The 16,822-nt window shown below is 48.2% G+C and overlaps 1 protein-coding gene across 2 annotated transcripts in view; it reads left to right on the forward strand.

The window, feature by feature from the left end:
* The first annotated feature begins 3,090 nt into the window (after window positions 1-3,090).
* vps35l (VPS35 endosomal protein sorting factor like) overlaps window positions 3,091-16,822 on the forward strand; it is a 153,927-nt gene continuing 140,195 nt past the window's right edge. The window contains exons 1-2 of one of the 2 annotated variants that reach the window (XM_078240937.1): window positions 3,091-3,135; window positions 14,780-14,879. In XM_078240937.1, coding sequence (XP_078097063.1) covers window positions 3,119-3,135; window positions 14,780-14,879 — 117 coding nt within the window. In that variant the 5' untranslated portion in view covers window positions 3,091-3,118. The remainder of the gene's footprint in view (window positions 3,136-14,779; window positions 14,880-16,822) is intronic. The other variant, XM_078240938.1, reaches the window with a different exon arrangement.

The raw sequence follows: 16,822 nt of genomic DNA on the forward strand, positions 1-16,822 counted from the left end.
GAGACGTGAAGGAATAGGGCCTATAAAAGGTGAAGGTGGGAAAGTCTGTACGGAACCAGTAGAAATGGCAGAGGTGCTCAATGAGTATTTTGCCTCGGTTTTCACAGAGGAAAAGGACGTGGGTGGATGTACTGTGGGCTTGCGGTGGACTGAAAAGATTGAGTATGTGGACTTTAAGAAAGAGGTTGTGCTGGAATCTTTGAATGGCATCAAAATAGATAAGGCGCCGAGTCCGGATGGGATAGAAACATAGAAAAACATAGAAAAACTACAGCACAAAACAGGCCATGTAATGAGGCGACCAGAACTGAGCACAGTACTCCAAGTGGGGTCTGACGAGGGTCTTATACAGCTGCATCATTATCCCCGGACTCCTAAACTCAACCCCAGGTTACTGTGGGAGGCGAGGGAAGAGAGTGCAGAGCCTCTGGCGATGATCTTTGCGTCGCCAATGGAGACGGGAGAGGTGCCGGAGGATTGCGGATGTGGTTCCTATTTTCAAGAAGGGGAATAGGGATAGCCCAGGAAAATACCGACCGGTGAGTCTAACCTCAGTGGTTGGTAAGCTGATGGAGAAGATCCTGAGGGACAGGATTTATGAGCATTTAGAGAGGTTTAGTATGCTCAAGAATACTCAGCATGGCTTTGTCAAAGGCAGATCGTGCCTTACGAGCCTGGTGGAGTTCTTCGAAAATGTGACTAAACACATTGACAAAGGGGAAACGGTAGATGTGGTTTATATGGATTTTAGCAAGGTGTTCGATAAGGTCCCCCATGCAAGGCTTCTAGAAAAAGTGAGAGGGCATGGGATCCAAGGTGCTGCTGCCCTGTGGATCCAGAACTGGCTTGCCCAAAGGAGGCAGAGAGTGTGTATAGATGGGTCTTTTTCTAAATGGGGGTCGGTCACCAGTGGTGTGCCCCAGGGATCTGTTCTGGGACCCTAGCTGTTTGTCATTTTCATAAATGACCTGGATGAGGAAGTGGAGGGATGCGTTGGTAAGTTTGCCGACGACATGAAAGTTGGTGGGGTTGTGGATAGTCTGGAGGGATGTCAGAAGTTACAGAGGGACGTAGATAGGATGCAAGACTGGGTGGAGAAGTGGCAGATGGACTTCAACCCAGATAAATGCGTAGTGGTCCATTTTGGCAGGTCAAATGGGATGAAGGAGTACAATATAAAGGGAAAGACTCTTAGTGCTGTAGAGGATCAGAAGGACCTTGGGGTCCGGGTCCATAGGAGTCTAAAATCAGCCCCGAAGGTGGAGGAGGTGGTTAAGAAGGCGTATGGTGTGCTGGCCTTTATCAATCGAGGGATTGAGTTTAGGAGTCCGGGGATAATGATGCAGCTATATAAGACCCTCGTCAGACCCCACTTGGAGTACTGTGCTCAGTTCTGGTCGCCTCATTACAGGAAGGATGTGGAAAAGATTGAAAGGGTGCAGAGGAGATTTACAAGGATGTTGCCTGGATTGAGTGGCATGCCTTATGAGGATAGGCTGAGGGAGCTCGGTTTTTTCTCCTTGGAAAGACGTAGGATGAGAGGAGACCTAATAGAGGTATATAAGATGTTTAGAGGCATAGATCGGGTGGACTCTCAGAGGCTTTTTCCCAGGGTGGAAATGGCTGCTACGAGAGGACACAGGTTTAAGGTGCTGGGGGGTAGGTACAGGGGAAATGTTCGGGGTACGTTTTCACACAGAGGGTGGTGGGCGAGTGGAATCGGCTGCCGTCAGTGGATGTGGAGGCAAACTCAAAAGGGTCTTTTAAGAGACTCCTAGATGAGTACATGGGACTTAATAGGATGGAGGGTTATCGGTAGGTCTAGAAGGTCGGGACATGTTCGGCACAACTTGTGGGGCCGAAGGGCCTGTTTGTGCTGTAGTTTTTCTATGTTTCTAATCCCTCAGTACTGACAGTGCAGCACTCCCTCAGCACTGACCCTCTGACAGTGCGGCACTCCCTCAGTCCTGACCCTCTGACAGTGTGGCACTCCCTCAGCACTGACCCTCTGACAGTGCGGCACTCCCTCAGTACTGACCCTCTGACAGTGCGGCACTCCCTCAGCACTGACCCTCTGACAGTGCGGCACTCCCTCAGTACTGACCCTCTGACAGTGCGGCACTCCCTCAGTACTGACCCTGACAGTGCGGCACTCCCTCAGTACTGACCCTCTGACAGTGCGGCACTCCCTCAGTACTGACCCTCTGACAGTGCGGCACTCCCTCAGCACTGACCCTCTGACAGTGCGGCACTCCCTCAGCACTGACCCTCTGACAGTGCGGCACTCCCTCAGTACTGACCCTCTGACAGTGCGGCACTCCCTCAGTACTGACCCTCTGACAGTGCGGCACTCCCTCAGTACTGACCCTCTAACAGTGCGGCACTCCCTCAGTACTGACCCTCTGACAGTGTGACACTCCCTCAGCACTGACCCTCTGACAGTGCGGCACTCCCTCAGTACTGACCCTCTGACAGTGCGGCACTCCCTCAGTACTGACCCTCTGACAGTGCGGCACTCCCTCAGTACTGACCCTCTGACAGTGTGACACTCCCTCAGCACTGACCCTCTGACAGTGCGGCACTCCCTCAGTACTGACCCTCTGACAGTGTGACACTCCCTCAGCACTGACCCTCTGACAGTGCGGCACTCCCTCAGCACTGACCCTCTGACAGTGCAGCACTCCCTCAGCACTGACCCTCTGACAGTGCGGCACTCCCTCAGTACTGACCCTCTGACAGTGTGACACTCCCTCAGCACTGACCCTCTGACAGTGCGGCACTCCCTCAGCACTGACCCTCTGACAGTGCGGCACTCCCTCAGCACTGACCCTCTGACAGTGTGACACTCCCTCAGCACTGACCCTCTGACAGTGTGACACTCCCTCAGCATTGACCATCCAGTGGTTCCAGTGCAGGAAGCTGCTCCCCATTGCCACCTCTGGATTGCGGCTTGTCAGCAGGCTGTTCAGTGATGTTGACGTCACAACGCATGCGCATGTTGGCAAAGGGGCGGGGCTGCCAGCTCTGCCCCGCACAAAGATGGCGATCGGGACCCGCCCCCTCAGTCGGGGTCAGGGTTCGAAAGATCAGGGGCGGGGCTTGTTCAGGTGACGGGAAGATGGCGGCGGTGTTGTGGTAAGAGCGGCTGTTTCCCCTCCGCGGGCTTGGGTCTGCCCGGCAGCTCCGTGTGGGAGCAGCCCTGACCCCGGGCATTGGGAGCAGCCCTGACCCCGGGCATTGGGAGCAGCCCTGACCCCGGGCATTGGGAGCAGCCCTGACCCCGGGCATTGGGAGCAGCCCTGACCCCGGGCCTGACCCCGGGCATTGGGAGCAGCCCTGACCCCGGGCATTGGGAGCAGCCCTGACCCCGGGCATTGGGAGCAGCCCTGACCCCGGGCCTGACCCCGGGCATTGGGAGCAGCCCTGACCCCGGGCATTGGGAGCAGCCCTGACCCCGGGCCGTGTGGGAGCAGCCCTGACCCCGGGCATTGGGAGCAGCCCTGACCCCGGGCATTGGGAGCAGCCCTGACCCCGGGCATTGGGAGCAGCCCTGACCCCGGGCATTGGGAGCAGCCCTGACCCCGGGCATTGGGAGCAGCCCTGACCCCGGGCATTGGGAGCAGCCCTGACCCCGGGCCTGACCCCGGGCATTGGGAGCAGCCCTGACCCCGGGCATTGGGAGCAGCCCTGACCCCGGGCCGTGTGGGAGCAGCCCTGACCCCGGGCATTGGGAGCAGCCCTGACCCCGGGCATTGGGAGCAGCCCTGACCCCGGGCATTGGGAGCAGCCCTGACCCCGGGCCGTGTGGGAGCAGCCCTGACCCCGGGCATTGGGAGCAGCCCTGACCCGGGCTGTGGGAGAGCGCAGTGTGGGTTAGATGTTGTGGTTTGAAGGTGTTTGCTGCTGCAGTGCAGCCTGTGTCTCACACTCAGCGTTTCCCATCACAAATGCCCCTGGTTTTTGCATTTACTGATTGCTCCTGTGACAGGGAGGGCCTGTTTCTCAATCCAGCATCTACAGTCCTCTGCTTCCTGTACAGAGTGCATTCTATATCTGTCAGCACTCTATACACACTGTATAGTAATGTGGGCAGCATGGTGGTCTCACAGCGCCAGGGACCTGGGTTCAATTCCTGGCTTAGGTCACTGTCTGTGTGGAGTCTGCGCGTTCCCCCTGTGTCTGCGTGGGTTTCCTCCGGGTGCTCCGGTTTCCTCCCACAGTCTAAAAGACGTCCTGGTTCGATGCTAAATTCTCCCTCCGTGTACCCGAACAGGCGCCGGAGTGTGGCGACTCGGGGATTTTCACAGTAACTTCATTGCAGTGTTAATGTAAGCCTACGTGTGACACAAATAAATACAATAAATAAATTATATCACTCTATTCAGTAAAATATCGATGGAAGACCTTGTATTCTGTCTGTCCCTTCACTTTTAAGATGCTCCACCTTTGGCCAAGCTTTTGGTCACCTGACATAGTGTTTATGTCATTGCTTTCATATTTTTGATGATTGCTGCTGTGAAACACTTGAGATGAAAGCACTTGATAACTCGACAGGCTACTGAAACATGGTGCAGTTCTTCCCCTTTTTGGTGTCAGCCTTGGCTTAGCAGTAACATTCTTGCCTCTGTGTCTAACCTGGTACTTGTGGAGTGCTGCAATGTTGGAGATGTCATCTTTCTAATGTGATGGAAAATTGACTGTGCTGGAGGTAACAACAGTAGGGGTGGTGAGGTGGTCTGTGTACTGGTCAACATTTATCCCTCAACCAACAACTAAAACTGGGTGTACAGGTACACAGGCCACTGAAAGGGACAATGCAGGTGGAGAAGGTAGTCAAGAAGGCATACGGCATGCTTGCCTTCATCGGCCGGGGTATTGAGTTTAAAAATTGGCAAGTCATGTTGACGCTTTATAGAACCTTAGTGAGGCCGCACTTGGAATATAGTGTTCAATTCTGGTCGCCACACTACCAGAAGGATGTGGAGGCTTTGGAGAGGGTACAGAAAAGATTTACCAGGATGTTGCCTGGTATGGAGGGCATTAGCTATGAGGAGAGGTTGGAGAAACTTGGTTTGTTCTCACTGGAGCGACGGAGGTTGAGGGGAGACCTGATAGAAGTCTACAATATTATGAGAGGCATGGGCATAGTCAGAAACTTTTTCCCAGGGTGGGAGATTCAATTACTAGGGGGCATAGGTTTAAGGTGCGAGGGGCAAGTTTTAAAAGAGAAGTACGAGGCAGATTTTTTACACAGAGAGTGGTGGGTGCCTGGAACTCGTTGCCGGGGGAGGTAGTGGAAGCAGATACGGTAGTGACTTTTAAGGAGCGTCTTGACAAGTACATAAATGAGATGGGAATAGAGGGATATAGTCCCCGGAAGCATAGGGGTTTTTAGTTAAGTCAGGCAGCATGGTTGGTGCAGGCTTGGAGGTCCGAAGGCCTGTTCCTGTGTTGTAATTTTCTTTGTTCTTTGTTCTAAAACGTGTGAACTGGTTGCTGAATGTGAGGCCTTGCTGTGCAAACTCTCTGCAGCATTGCAACAGTGACTGTGCTTCACAGCTAAGGAGAAATACATTTTGAAGAGCTTTGGGATATTCTGAGGCTGTCGGCAAGTTTGATATTTCTGCAAAGGAGTTGAGAACCCTTTCCTAAGGAGCGAGATATCAGACCAGCACCTGATTTATTTTTAAGGGCAGAATTACACCCTGTGTTACACTATTATAATTATACACTATTATAATTACAAACAATTGTGTTGAACAAGGGTGTACATTTGGAAGTGAGAATGGATTAAATTATTTTTCAATAAGATTAAAAACAAGCAAGACTCAATCCACAACCCAACGCAACCCTCCTCAACCCACTTTTGAGGAGGTGACAAAAATGATTGACGAGGGAAGGGCTGTGAATGTTGTCTACATGGATTTTAGTAAAGCATTTGACAAGGTCCCTCTTGGCAGGCTGATGCAAGATTAAATCTCATGGGATCAGGGGTGAACTAGCTAGATGCATTGAGAACTGGTTTGGCCATAGAAGGCAGAGGGTAGCGATGGAAGGGTGTTTTTTCTGAATGGAGGTCTGTAACTAGTGGTGTTCCGCAGGGATCAGTGCTGGGACCTCTGCTGTTTGTAATATATATAAATGACTTGGAAGAAAACATAGCTGGTTTGATTAGCAAGTTTGCGGATGATGCTAAGATTGGTGGAGTTGCGGATAGTGATGAAGATTGTCAGAGAATAGCAGGATATAGATAAGGTGGAAAACTGGGCGGAGAAATGGCAGATGGAATTTAATCCGGACATGTGCGTGGTGATGCATTTTGGTAGATCCAATTCAGGTGGGAGCTATAAAATAAATGGCAGAATCATCAGGATCATAGACACACAGAGAGATCTGGGAGTACAGGTCCACAGATCCAGCATATGGCATGCTTGCCTTGCCTTCATCGGATGAGGCATCGAGAATAAAAGTTGGCAAATTATGTTACCGTTGTATAAAACAGTGGTGAGGCCACATTTGGAATACTGTGTAAAAAAGCAAATTACTGTGGATGCTGGAATCTGAAACCAAAATAGAAAATGCTGGGTAATCTCAGCAGGTCTGGCAGCGTTCATGGAGCTAGTACAGCACAGGAACAGGCCCTTCAACCCACCAAGCCTGCACCAATCGCGTTTACCTATCTAGACCAACCGCTTATATCCCACTATTCCCCGTTGGTTCATATACCTATCAAGATAAGTCTTAAATGTGGCTAGATGACGCTGTGTCAAAGCTTTAACAAAGGGTCATCTAGACTCGAAACGTCAGCTCTTTTCTCTCCTTACAGATGCTGCCAGACCTGCTGAGATTTTCCACTATTTTTTGGTTTGGAATACTGTGTCCAATCCTGGTCACCACACTACCAGAAGGATGTGGAGGCTTTGGAGATAGTGTAGAAAAGGTTTACCAGGATGTTGCCTGGTATGGAGAGTATTAGCTATGAGGAGAGATTGAATAAACTGGGATTGTTCTCCCTGGAAAGATGGAGGCTAAGGAGCAACCTGATAGAAGTTTATAAAATGAGATGTATAGATTGGATGAACAGTTGGAAGCTTTTTCCCTTCACTACACCCTGGCCAGTTTACCGCGGCTGGCAGGGATCCCATCTTGCGGTCGAACAAACAAAATAAAACACAAGGTGACACCGCTCATCATTGGCACTTGGAACGTGCGCACGCTTTTGGACAACCCTCCAGCAGATAGACCAGAGAGAAGAACAGCCCAAAGCTTTAGATTGGCTAAGAGGGAGTTGAAGAGCGAGCTTAGAAGGGCTAAAAGGGGACATGAGAAGACTTTGGCGGATAGGGTTAAAGAGAATCCTAAGGCGTTCTATAGGTATGTCAAGAACAGAAGGTTGGTTAGGGCAAGTTTAGGGCCAGTTATAGATGGCAGAGGGAAGTTATGTGTGGAACCGGAGGAGATTGGTGAAGCATTGAACCAATATTTCTCTTCGGTGTTCACGCAAGGGGACATGAATATAGCTGAGGAGGACACTGGGTTGCAAGGGAGTAGAATAGACAGTATTACAGTTGATAAGGAGGATGTGCAGGATATTCTGGAGGGTCTGAAAATAGATAAATCCCCTGGTCCGGATGGGATTTATCCAAGGATTCTCTGGGAGGCAAGAGAAGTGATTGCAGAGCCTCTGGCTCTGATCTTCAGGTCGTCGTTGGCCTCTGGTATAGTACCAGAAGATTGGAGGTTAGCGAATGTTGTCCCATTGTTTAAGAAGGGGAACAGAGACTTCCCCGGGAATTATAGACCGGTGAGTCTCACTTCTGTTGTCGGCAAGATGTTGGAAAAAATTATAAGGGATAGGATTTATAGTTATTTGGAGAGTAATGAATTGATAGGTGATAGTCAGCATGGTTTTGTGGCAGGTAGGTCGTGCCTTACTAACCTTATTGAGTTTTTTGAGAAAGTGACCAAGGAGGTGGATGGGGGCAAGGCAGTGGACGTGGTATATATGGATTTTAGTAAGGCGTTTGATAAGGTTCACCATGGTAGGCTTCTGCAGAAAATGCAGATGTATGGGATTGGGGGTGATCTAGGAAATTGGATCAGGAATTGGCTAGCGGATAGGAAACAGAGGGTGGTGGTTGATAGTAAATATTCATCATGGAGTGCGGTTACAAGTGGTGTACCTCAGGGATCTGTTTTGGGGCCACTGCTGTTTGTAATATTTATTAATGATCTGGATGAGGGTATAGTTGGGTGGATTAGCAAATTTGCTGATGACACCAAAGTCGGTGGTGTGGTAGACAGTGAGGAAGGGTGTCGTAGTTTGCAGGAAGACTTAGACAGGTTGCAAAGTTGGGCCGAGAGGTGGCGGATGGAGTTTAATGCGGAGAAGTGTGAGGTAATTCACTTTGGTAGGAATAACAGATGTGTTGAGTATAGGGCTAACGGGAGGACTTTGAATAGTGTGGAGGAGCAGAGGGATCTAGGTGTATGTGTGCATAGATCCCTGAAAGTTGGGAATCAAGTAGATAAGGTTGTTAAGAAGGCATATGGTGTCTTGGCGTTTATTGGTAGGGGGATTGAATTTAGGAGTCGTAGCGTTATGTTGCAACTGTACACAACTCTGGTGCGGCCGCACTTGGAGTACTGTGTGCAGTTCTGGTCCCCACATTACAGGAAGGATGTGGAGGCTTTGGAGAGGGTGCAGAGGAGGTTTACCAGGATGTTGCCTGGTATGGAGGGGAGATCCTATGAGGAGAGGCTGAGGGATTTGGGATTGTTTTCGCTGGAAAGGCGGCGGCTAAGAGGGGATCTTATTGAAACATATAAGATGATTAGAGGTTTAGATAGGGTGGATAGTGATAGCCTTTTTCCTCTGATGGAGAAATCCAGCACGAGGGGGCATGGCTTTAAATTGAGGGGGGGTAGTTATAGAACCGATGTCAGGGGTAGGTTCTTTACCCAGAGGGTGGTGAGGGATTGGAATGCCCTGCCAGCATCAGTAGTAAATGCGCCTAGTTTGGGGGCGTTTAAGAGATCCGTAGATAGGTTCATGGACGAAAAGAAATTGGTTTAGGTTGGAGGGTCACAGTTTTTTTTTTAACTGGTCGGTGCAACATCGTGGGCCGAAGGGCCTGTTCTGCGCTGTAATGTTCTATGTTCTATGTTCTATGTTTAGTTGCTGGAGAGCTTGCAAGATACAACATTGACATTGCAGCCCTGAGTGAAACTCGTCGTGCCAACATAGGTCAGCTGACTGAAACTGGAGGTGGATGCACTTTTTTCTGGAGCAGTCGCAGCAGCGATGAGCGTCGTGATGCTGGAGTTGGATTCGCCGTCAGGAGTCACCTTGTTCGGAAACTTGCTCGTCTCCCCCAGGGTGTGAACGACCAGCTTATGACATTACAGCTTCCGCTACAGAACAGAAGTCAAGCCACCCTGATCAGCGCTTATGCCCCCACAATGAACAACTCGGACAAGATGAAAGACAAGTTCTACGAAGAACTCGACGCCCTACTATCAGCAGTGAGCAGTACCGACAAGCTGATCTTGCTTGGCGACTTCAATGCAAGAGTAGGGTGTGACTCTGCATTCTGGCTGGGAGTCGTTGGGAGGCATGGAGTGGGCAAGTGTAACAGTAACGGCCTACTCTTAATGAAGACCTGTGCAGCACATACCCTCCTCATCACCAACACAACCTTCCATCTGCCTACCCGTAACAAGACCTCCTGGATGCACCCCTGCTCTAAGCACTGGCATCTTATCGACGATGTCATTGTCAGGAGAAAAGACAGGCAGGATGTCAGAGTGACCAAGGCCGTGTGTGGTGCTGACTGTTGGACAGATCACAGGCTCATTGTCTCCAAAATGAGGCTCCACATCAGACCCAAGAGGTGACCACAAGGAAGCAAGGTTATGAAAAGAATCAATGTGGCCAAGCTAAAGAACTCCAGCATAGCTTCAGCACTGGCTGAAGACTTCGAAACCAAGCTTGCTGACCTACACCTCGCAGGCAGCGCTGAGGATGACTGGGAACGCCTCAGGGATGCTGTCCATTCATCTGCACTGAAGATGCTCGGGCCCTCTACCCGCAAGCAGCATGACTGGTTCGATGAGAACAATGAGGAGATACAGGCTCTACTTGTTGAAAAGCACCATCATCATTGTGCCTGTCAGAACGACCCATCAGCTGCCAAGAAAAACACCTTTACTAGTGCTCGCAGGACAGTCCAGAATAAACTGCGTAAAATGCAGGATGCCTGGCTGAGCGCCAAGGCAGATAAAATACAGGGTTACGCTGACAGAAATGACTTGAAACGGCTCTATGAAGCCCTCAACACACTACGGACCTCAATCTTTTGGGTGTTCCCCCCTCCTGAGTACAGATGGTACAACTCTCATTACAGAGAGGGCTCAGATCCTGCAGAGATGGGCTGAACACTTTGAAGCCGCCCTCAACCGACCGTCATCTATTAACGATGAGGCGATAGACAGGATTCCCCAAGTCGATATCAACAGCGCCATGGATGACCCACCGGTAGTAGCCGAAATCACGAAAGCTGTTAGCCAGCTATCTAGTGGCAAAGCCCCAGGGGCAGTCGCCATACCCGCAGAGATCTACAAAGCTGCTGGTCCTGTACTTATCGAGAAGCTCACCCGAGTTGTTCCAGTCCTTTTGAAAGCAAGGATCTATTCCTCAGGAACTTAAAGATGCTTCCATCGTACACCTCTACAAGAGGAAGGGCAATCAGCAAGTATGGGGCAGCCATCGAGGAATCTTGCTGCTCTCTATCGCAGGAAAAACCCTCGCAAGAGTCCTGCTAAATTGTCTGGTCACTCATCTGGAGCTGGGCCTGCTTCCATCGTCACAGTGTGGCTTCCGCAAAGGTCGCGGGACTATTGGCATGATTTTTGCCGTGCGCCAGTTTCAGGAGAAGTGTCAGGAGCAGAATCGTGAGCTCTACACAATCTTTGTTGACCTCACGAAAGCCTCCGACACTGTCAGCCGACAAGGCCTGTGGAGGATCATGTCAAAGTTCGGCTGCCCCCCCAAATTCATTCAGATGGTACGCCAGTTCCATGATGGCCAATGGTGTCAAACAGGGCTGTGTGCTCGCACCCACACTGTTCAGCATGATGTTTACTGCCATGCTGAATGATGCCTTCCAGGACAGTGTTGCTGGAATCAGCCTCAAGTACAGAGTGGATGGGAAGCTCTTCAACCTGAGGAGACTGTTCTGAGAGACTTCCTCTTTGCCGATGACTGCGCCCTGTATACTGGCTCAGAGCCAGAGATGCAAGTCGGTATGGACAAATTTTCCACGGCTTGTGAGAACTTTGGACTCACCATCAATATTAAAAAGACTGAAGTCATGCCCCAGCCTGCTCCTCATGCACCGTACACAGAACCCATAATCACAATCAAAAGGCAGAAACTACAGGCAGTGGACCAGTTCACTTATCTTGGCAGCACCCTCTCCCGAGCAGTGACTATTGATACAGAAGTTAACTGCAGAATAGCACAGGCAAGTTCTGCTTTTGGTAGACTGCGTTCCACTGTATGGGAACGTCGAGGAATCAGCCCAGCAACAAAACTGAAGGTCTACAGCGCCGTGGTACTCACTACCCTCCTGTATGCCTGTGAAACGTGGACTGTGTATCGAAGGCATGCAAGACAGATCAATCATTTCCACATGACTTGTCTTCGCAGAATATTACGCATCAGATGGCAAGACAAAGTACCAGACACTGAAGTTCTCTCTAGAGCAAGTCTACCATCAGTCCACACACTGCTGATGAGAGCACAGACCCGGTGGGCAGGTCATGTCATCCGTATGCCGGACGAGCGCAAACCCAAGCAGCTCCTTTTTGGGGAACTCTCTGCTGGAAGACGCTCACATGGAGGGCAGAAGAAATGTTACAAAGACACCCTTAAGGCCTCCCTGAAGTCACTTGACATAGACACGACCACCTGGGAAAGGCTGGCACAAAACCGCCCTACCTGGCGCTGCCTCATCCACAAGGGCTGTCAAGCTTATGAAGCAAGGTGCAATGCTGAAGCACAACTTAAGCGCGAGCTGCGCAAGTCCAGAGCCACCAGTGCAACAACTACAGCGCCTACACAAGTTTGCCCAATATGTGCCAGGACATTCCGTGCCCGAATTGGCCTGATTAGTCATCTTCGGACACACCGCATCGAGCCTCATAATGACTAATGATGTCGAGGTCCTCATCGGCGACGATGGACGAACAACAACAAAATAGTTGTAGCAGGGCACTTGGAAAAACTCAAGGTAATCAGGCAGAGTCAACATGGTTTTGTGAAAGGGAAATAATGTTTACCATATTTATTGGAGTTCTTTAAAGGGGTCATCTGTGCAGTGGATAAAGGGGAACTGGTGGATGTACTGTACTTAGATTTCCATTAAGCATTTGATAAGGTGCCACATCAAAGGTTACGGAAAATAAATCTCATGCTGTTGTGGGTATCATATTGGCATGGATAGAAGATTGGTTAGCTAATCGGAAACAGAAGGCATAAATGGGTCTATTTTAGGTTGGCAAGATGTAACGAGTGGCGTGTCACGGATCAGTGCTGGGACCTCAACTGTTTACAGTTTATATAAACAACTTGGATGAAGTGATCAAAGGTATGGTTGTAAAATTTGCTGATGCCACAAAGATAGTTGGGAAAGCAAGTTGTGAAGCGGACATAAAGTTCCAAAGGGACACAGGTTAAGCGAGTGGGCAATGATTTGGGAAGATGTGAAATTGTCCATTCTTCCATTAAAAATGAAGCATATTATCTAAATGGTGGGAATGCAGAGCTCTGAGATTTTGAGGAACCAGGGTGGCTAGTGTGCAGGTACAGCAAGCTGATAGGTTACTGTTTATTGCAAGGAGAGTTGATTCCAAAAGTAGAGAGGTTATGCTTCAGTTGTACAGGGCACTGGTGAGACCACATTTGGAGTAATGTGTACAGTATTGGTCTCATTTAAGGAAGGAAATAAATGCGTTGGCAGCAGTTCAGAGCAGGTTTATTGGACTAAAACTCGGAAGGAGTGTGTTGTCTTACGAGGAAAGGTTGGATTGTTTAGATTTGTACTCACTCGAATTTAGAAAATTAAGATACGAGTTGATTGAAACCCTTAAGATCATGAGGGGATATTGACAGGGTGGACATGAAGAGGATATTTCCTCTTGTGGGAGAATTTAGAACTAGGGGTCACTGTTTAAAAACAAGGGTTATCCACTTCAGACTAGATGAGAATTTGTTTTTGTTCAGAAGGTTGAGAGTCTCTGGAATTGTGAGATGCATTGTGAGATGCATTGTACTTGTTTTCGTGTCTGCAGAACCTGTTTTTCATGTATCCGTACAGATAAGAGCTGCAGCTGGTATTATGTTTTTCCCGGCTAATCTGTTCAGGAATGTGGCTAACCCAGCTGGTAGCCATTTTGTGTTCTTTACTATTATGTACTGCTGTGGAACAGTAGAGCCTACTTGTAGGCCTTCTGTGATCGTATAATGATACATTCATATTCATATTCATCCTATCCTTACTGATATAAAGTATACAGGTACCTACGAACATACATAAATTGTTGTATATAGGCCCCTGCACCTCTGTATGCCAGTGAACGTGTTTACGCGAGGCTGCCCCACAGGTGTCCACAGAGAGCAACAACAATCGCGGCCTTGAGACAACCGTGAAGAAACCGTCTAGGCAGCAAGATTCACACGATGGAGGACAAGCCACAGCCTGGGAACCTGAGGGGCCTGGGAAACTGCGGATGTAACTATGCTTACCCCAGTCCAACGCTGGCATCTCCACATCATAACTGCGGATGTGACAGGGATATGTTCTTAACCTGTATTTGCTGAGAAATCTGAGGCAGTGTCAGGCATTGGACGTCTCCCACAATTGTGCAAATAAACCACTGTACTTTGACCTACGACTAGTCTGAGGTATTTTTACCTACAACAGGGAGAAAACTCTGTGCTGGTTGGAGTTATACCTGGCACAAAGGAAGATGGTTGTGGTTGTTGGAGGTCCAAAAATCTCAGCTGCACGACATCACTGCAGGGGTTCCTCAGGGTAGTGTCCTAGGCCCAACCATCTACAGCTGCTTCATCAATCACCTTTCCTCCATCATAAAGTCAGAGTGGGGATGTTCTTCCTCTCCATCCATTTTGTAGAAATGACATTTGTGTTTTTTTCTTTTCCTGGGTAATTATAAATGCCTTTATAGGAAGAAATAGTCAGTTATACTGTGAAATATTTTATTGTCCATTTTCTTATCATTCTGCTTTATTTGGATCGTGACAAACAGAATTTTCTAGTAGTTAGGTCCTGAGCAATTTGAAAACTTTGAGGAGACAAATCTATGTAGTATGGATTAACTCTCCCTCGGATGGGTGACTCGGGAACTAGGGGTCACTTTAAAAATAAGACAATGGGGATCATTTTCTTTCTGAGAATCATGAGTTTTTGGAACTCTTCCTCAAAAGACAGTGAAAACAGAGTCTGAATATTTTTAAGGTCGAGTGAGATAGATTCTTCATTACCAAGGGGCTGAAAGATTATCGGGATTACACAGGAATGTGGGGTTGAAGTTGCTGTTGGATCAGCCATGCTCTTGTTGAATGGTAGAGGGGCTGAGTGGCCTTCTGCTCCTAGTTCATATGTTCATATTGTTGTGAAGTGTGACTGAAAGAGGTATGTGTGCTCACCAATCATTTACTGAAGGCCATAACTCTGTATTTTTGTTTAACTTGAAGGTATTCCAGGGACAGGAATTACAAAGCTGAATTGGAAGCATGCTGCCTCGAGGCTGTACCTGTGGAATTTGGTGACTTTCACCCTCTGAAGCTTATCACTGTATGTGCCTCACCATTCCACTGTCCACATGATTCTCTTAATAATCATAAATATTGAAGTGAATTTGTTGATGGATAAACTTTTCAACACTTTGTTAAATTAAATCTGCATGTCGACGTTAAACTGGTTTTGTGTTGTGTGTTTGTGATGCTGTCATCTAAGTACATTTCCCCAAAGTGGATGGGGAGGAGGGCAGCTGATGCTGGAGTACGCTCTATGATAAAGGAGTTAGGAAAAAAAGGGGGTATGTCTGACAGATATCAGCTTAATGAAACAAGATACAAGGAAGCATCAGGCTGAATATGAAAACAATAGCTGTGAAAAGCAAACTGATGGACTTGAAGGGGCAGCCACTAATCTATTCTACTCACATCATAGGGAATCCAAAGGTTTTTCGATATGTGCATCACCAGGCGAAGGGTTGCCAGAGGAGCAGTGGGGCTGATTAGGGACCAAAATGAAGATCTATAGGTAGAGACAGAAAGCGTCACTCAAAATGTTAAATGAATACTTTGCATCAGTCTTTACCAAGATAGGGAACTTTGGCCAAAGCCACAGTAAATGAACAGGTGGTCTGGGTACTGAATGAGATGGAGAAGGTGTATTAGAAAGGCTGGCAGTATCTAGAGGATCGGTTGTCTGGTCTGGAAGGAATGCATCCCAAATTGCTGAAGGAAATAGGAGAATAAATTGTGGTCGTGCTGGCCACAATCATCAATCAATCTTCGATTTGCTGGTGGTGTCGGAGGACTGAGAGATTGAAAATGTTACACTTAAAAGGAGTGAAGGAGCAGCTATGGCAATGACAAGTCAGTCAGTTTCACACTTAGTGTGGAGCTTTTGGAAACAGTTACATGACAGGCCTGGGTTTGTTAAGTGCCAATTGTGAGTTGAGTTTTTTGATGTAACAGGATGGATGGGAGCAGTGCAGGTGGTGCCCGTATAGACTTTCAAAAGAAAGCACTACATTAAAAAAAACACCCATGGAATAAAAGGGCCAAGCAGCAGCAACTAAGAAATCGAAAGCAGAGAGTTGTGTTGAATGACATTTTTCTGGTCGTGTTCCCTGGGTTCAGTACTTGGAGCTCAACTGTTTTCAGTCTACATTAATGACCTGGACTTATGAATACAGGAGCCAGTTTCAATATTTGCAGGTGGCAGGTAATTTGGAAGCATAGTAAATATATTTCTACAGGACAGGCTGGTGGGGTGCCAGACACATGGCAGATAAAATTCAACATGGAAAAGTGAGGTGACACATGTTGGTAAGAATAATGAGGAGAGACAATATGTTCTCAATAGAACTGGCTATAGAGTCAGAGGAGACGAGAAGAAAAACATTTTGGTTAGGATTTGTGATGCAGAATCTGAGAGGGTGGCAGATACAGATTCTGTTACTGCTTTTAATCGGGAATTTGATGCCTACTTGAAGGAGAAAGAACTGGCCAGTACTGGGAAAGGGCAGGGGAATGGAACTAGCTGGATTGCTCTTCCACAGAGTCGATGCAGTCTCTGTATGGGATAGCTGCTTCCAGCATGTACAATTCTATGATTCAATGTTCTACTGTCCGTGGATTCCTCTATTAATAGATCTCTGTATGAATTCAGATCTATGCCATTTGGATGCCTGTTACAGTAAGCAGCATACATACAGAGTTTTAGATTTTGGGTCATTATAAAATCTTCTTTCCTCGTAACTTTTTCATATTTTCTTTTGGAAGGAAAGATCTTTGAATTTTTTAAATTCATCCTGGGAAAATGCAGCGAATCTTTAATTTAAAAAGCAAAGCGGCTACACCCAGCATTTTCTTTTTATCTTTCATGGGATGTGGGTATTGGTGGCAAGGCTAACATTGGCTGCCCATCCCTAATTGCCCACGTGGCTTACTGACCATTCTAGAGTCAACCACATTGCTGTGGTTCTGGAGTCACACGTAGGCCAG

Source organism: Mustelus asterias, chromosome 23, assembly GCF_964213995.1.
Source record: "Mustelus asterias chromosome 23, sMusAst1.hap1.1, whole genome shotgun sequence".
NCBI classification, from domain to species: domain Eukaryota; kingdom Metazoa; phylum Chordata; class Chondrichthyes; order Carcharhiniformes; family Triakidae; genus Mustelus; species Mustelus asterias.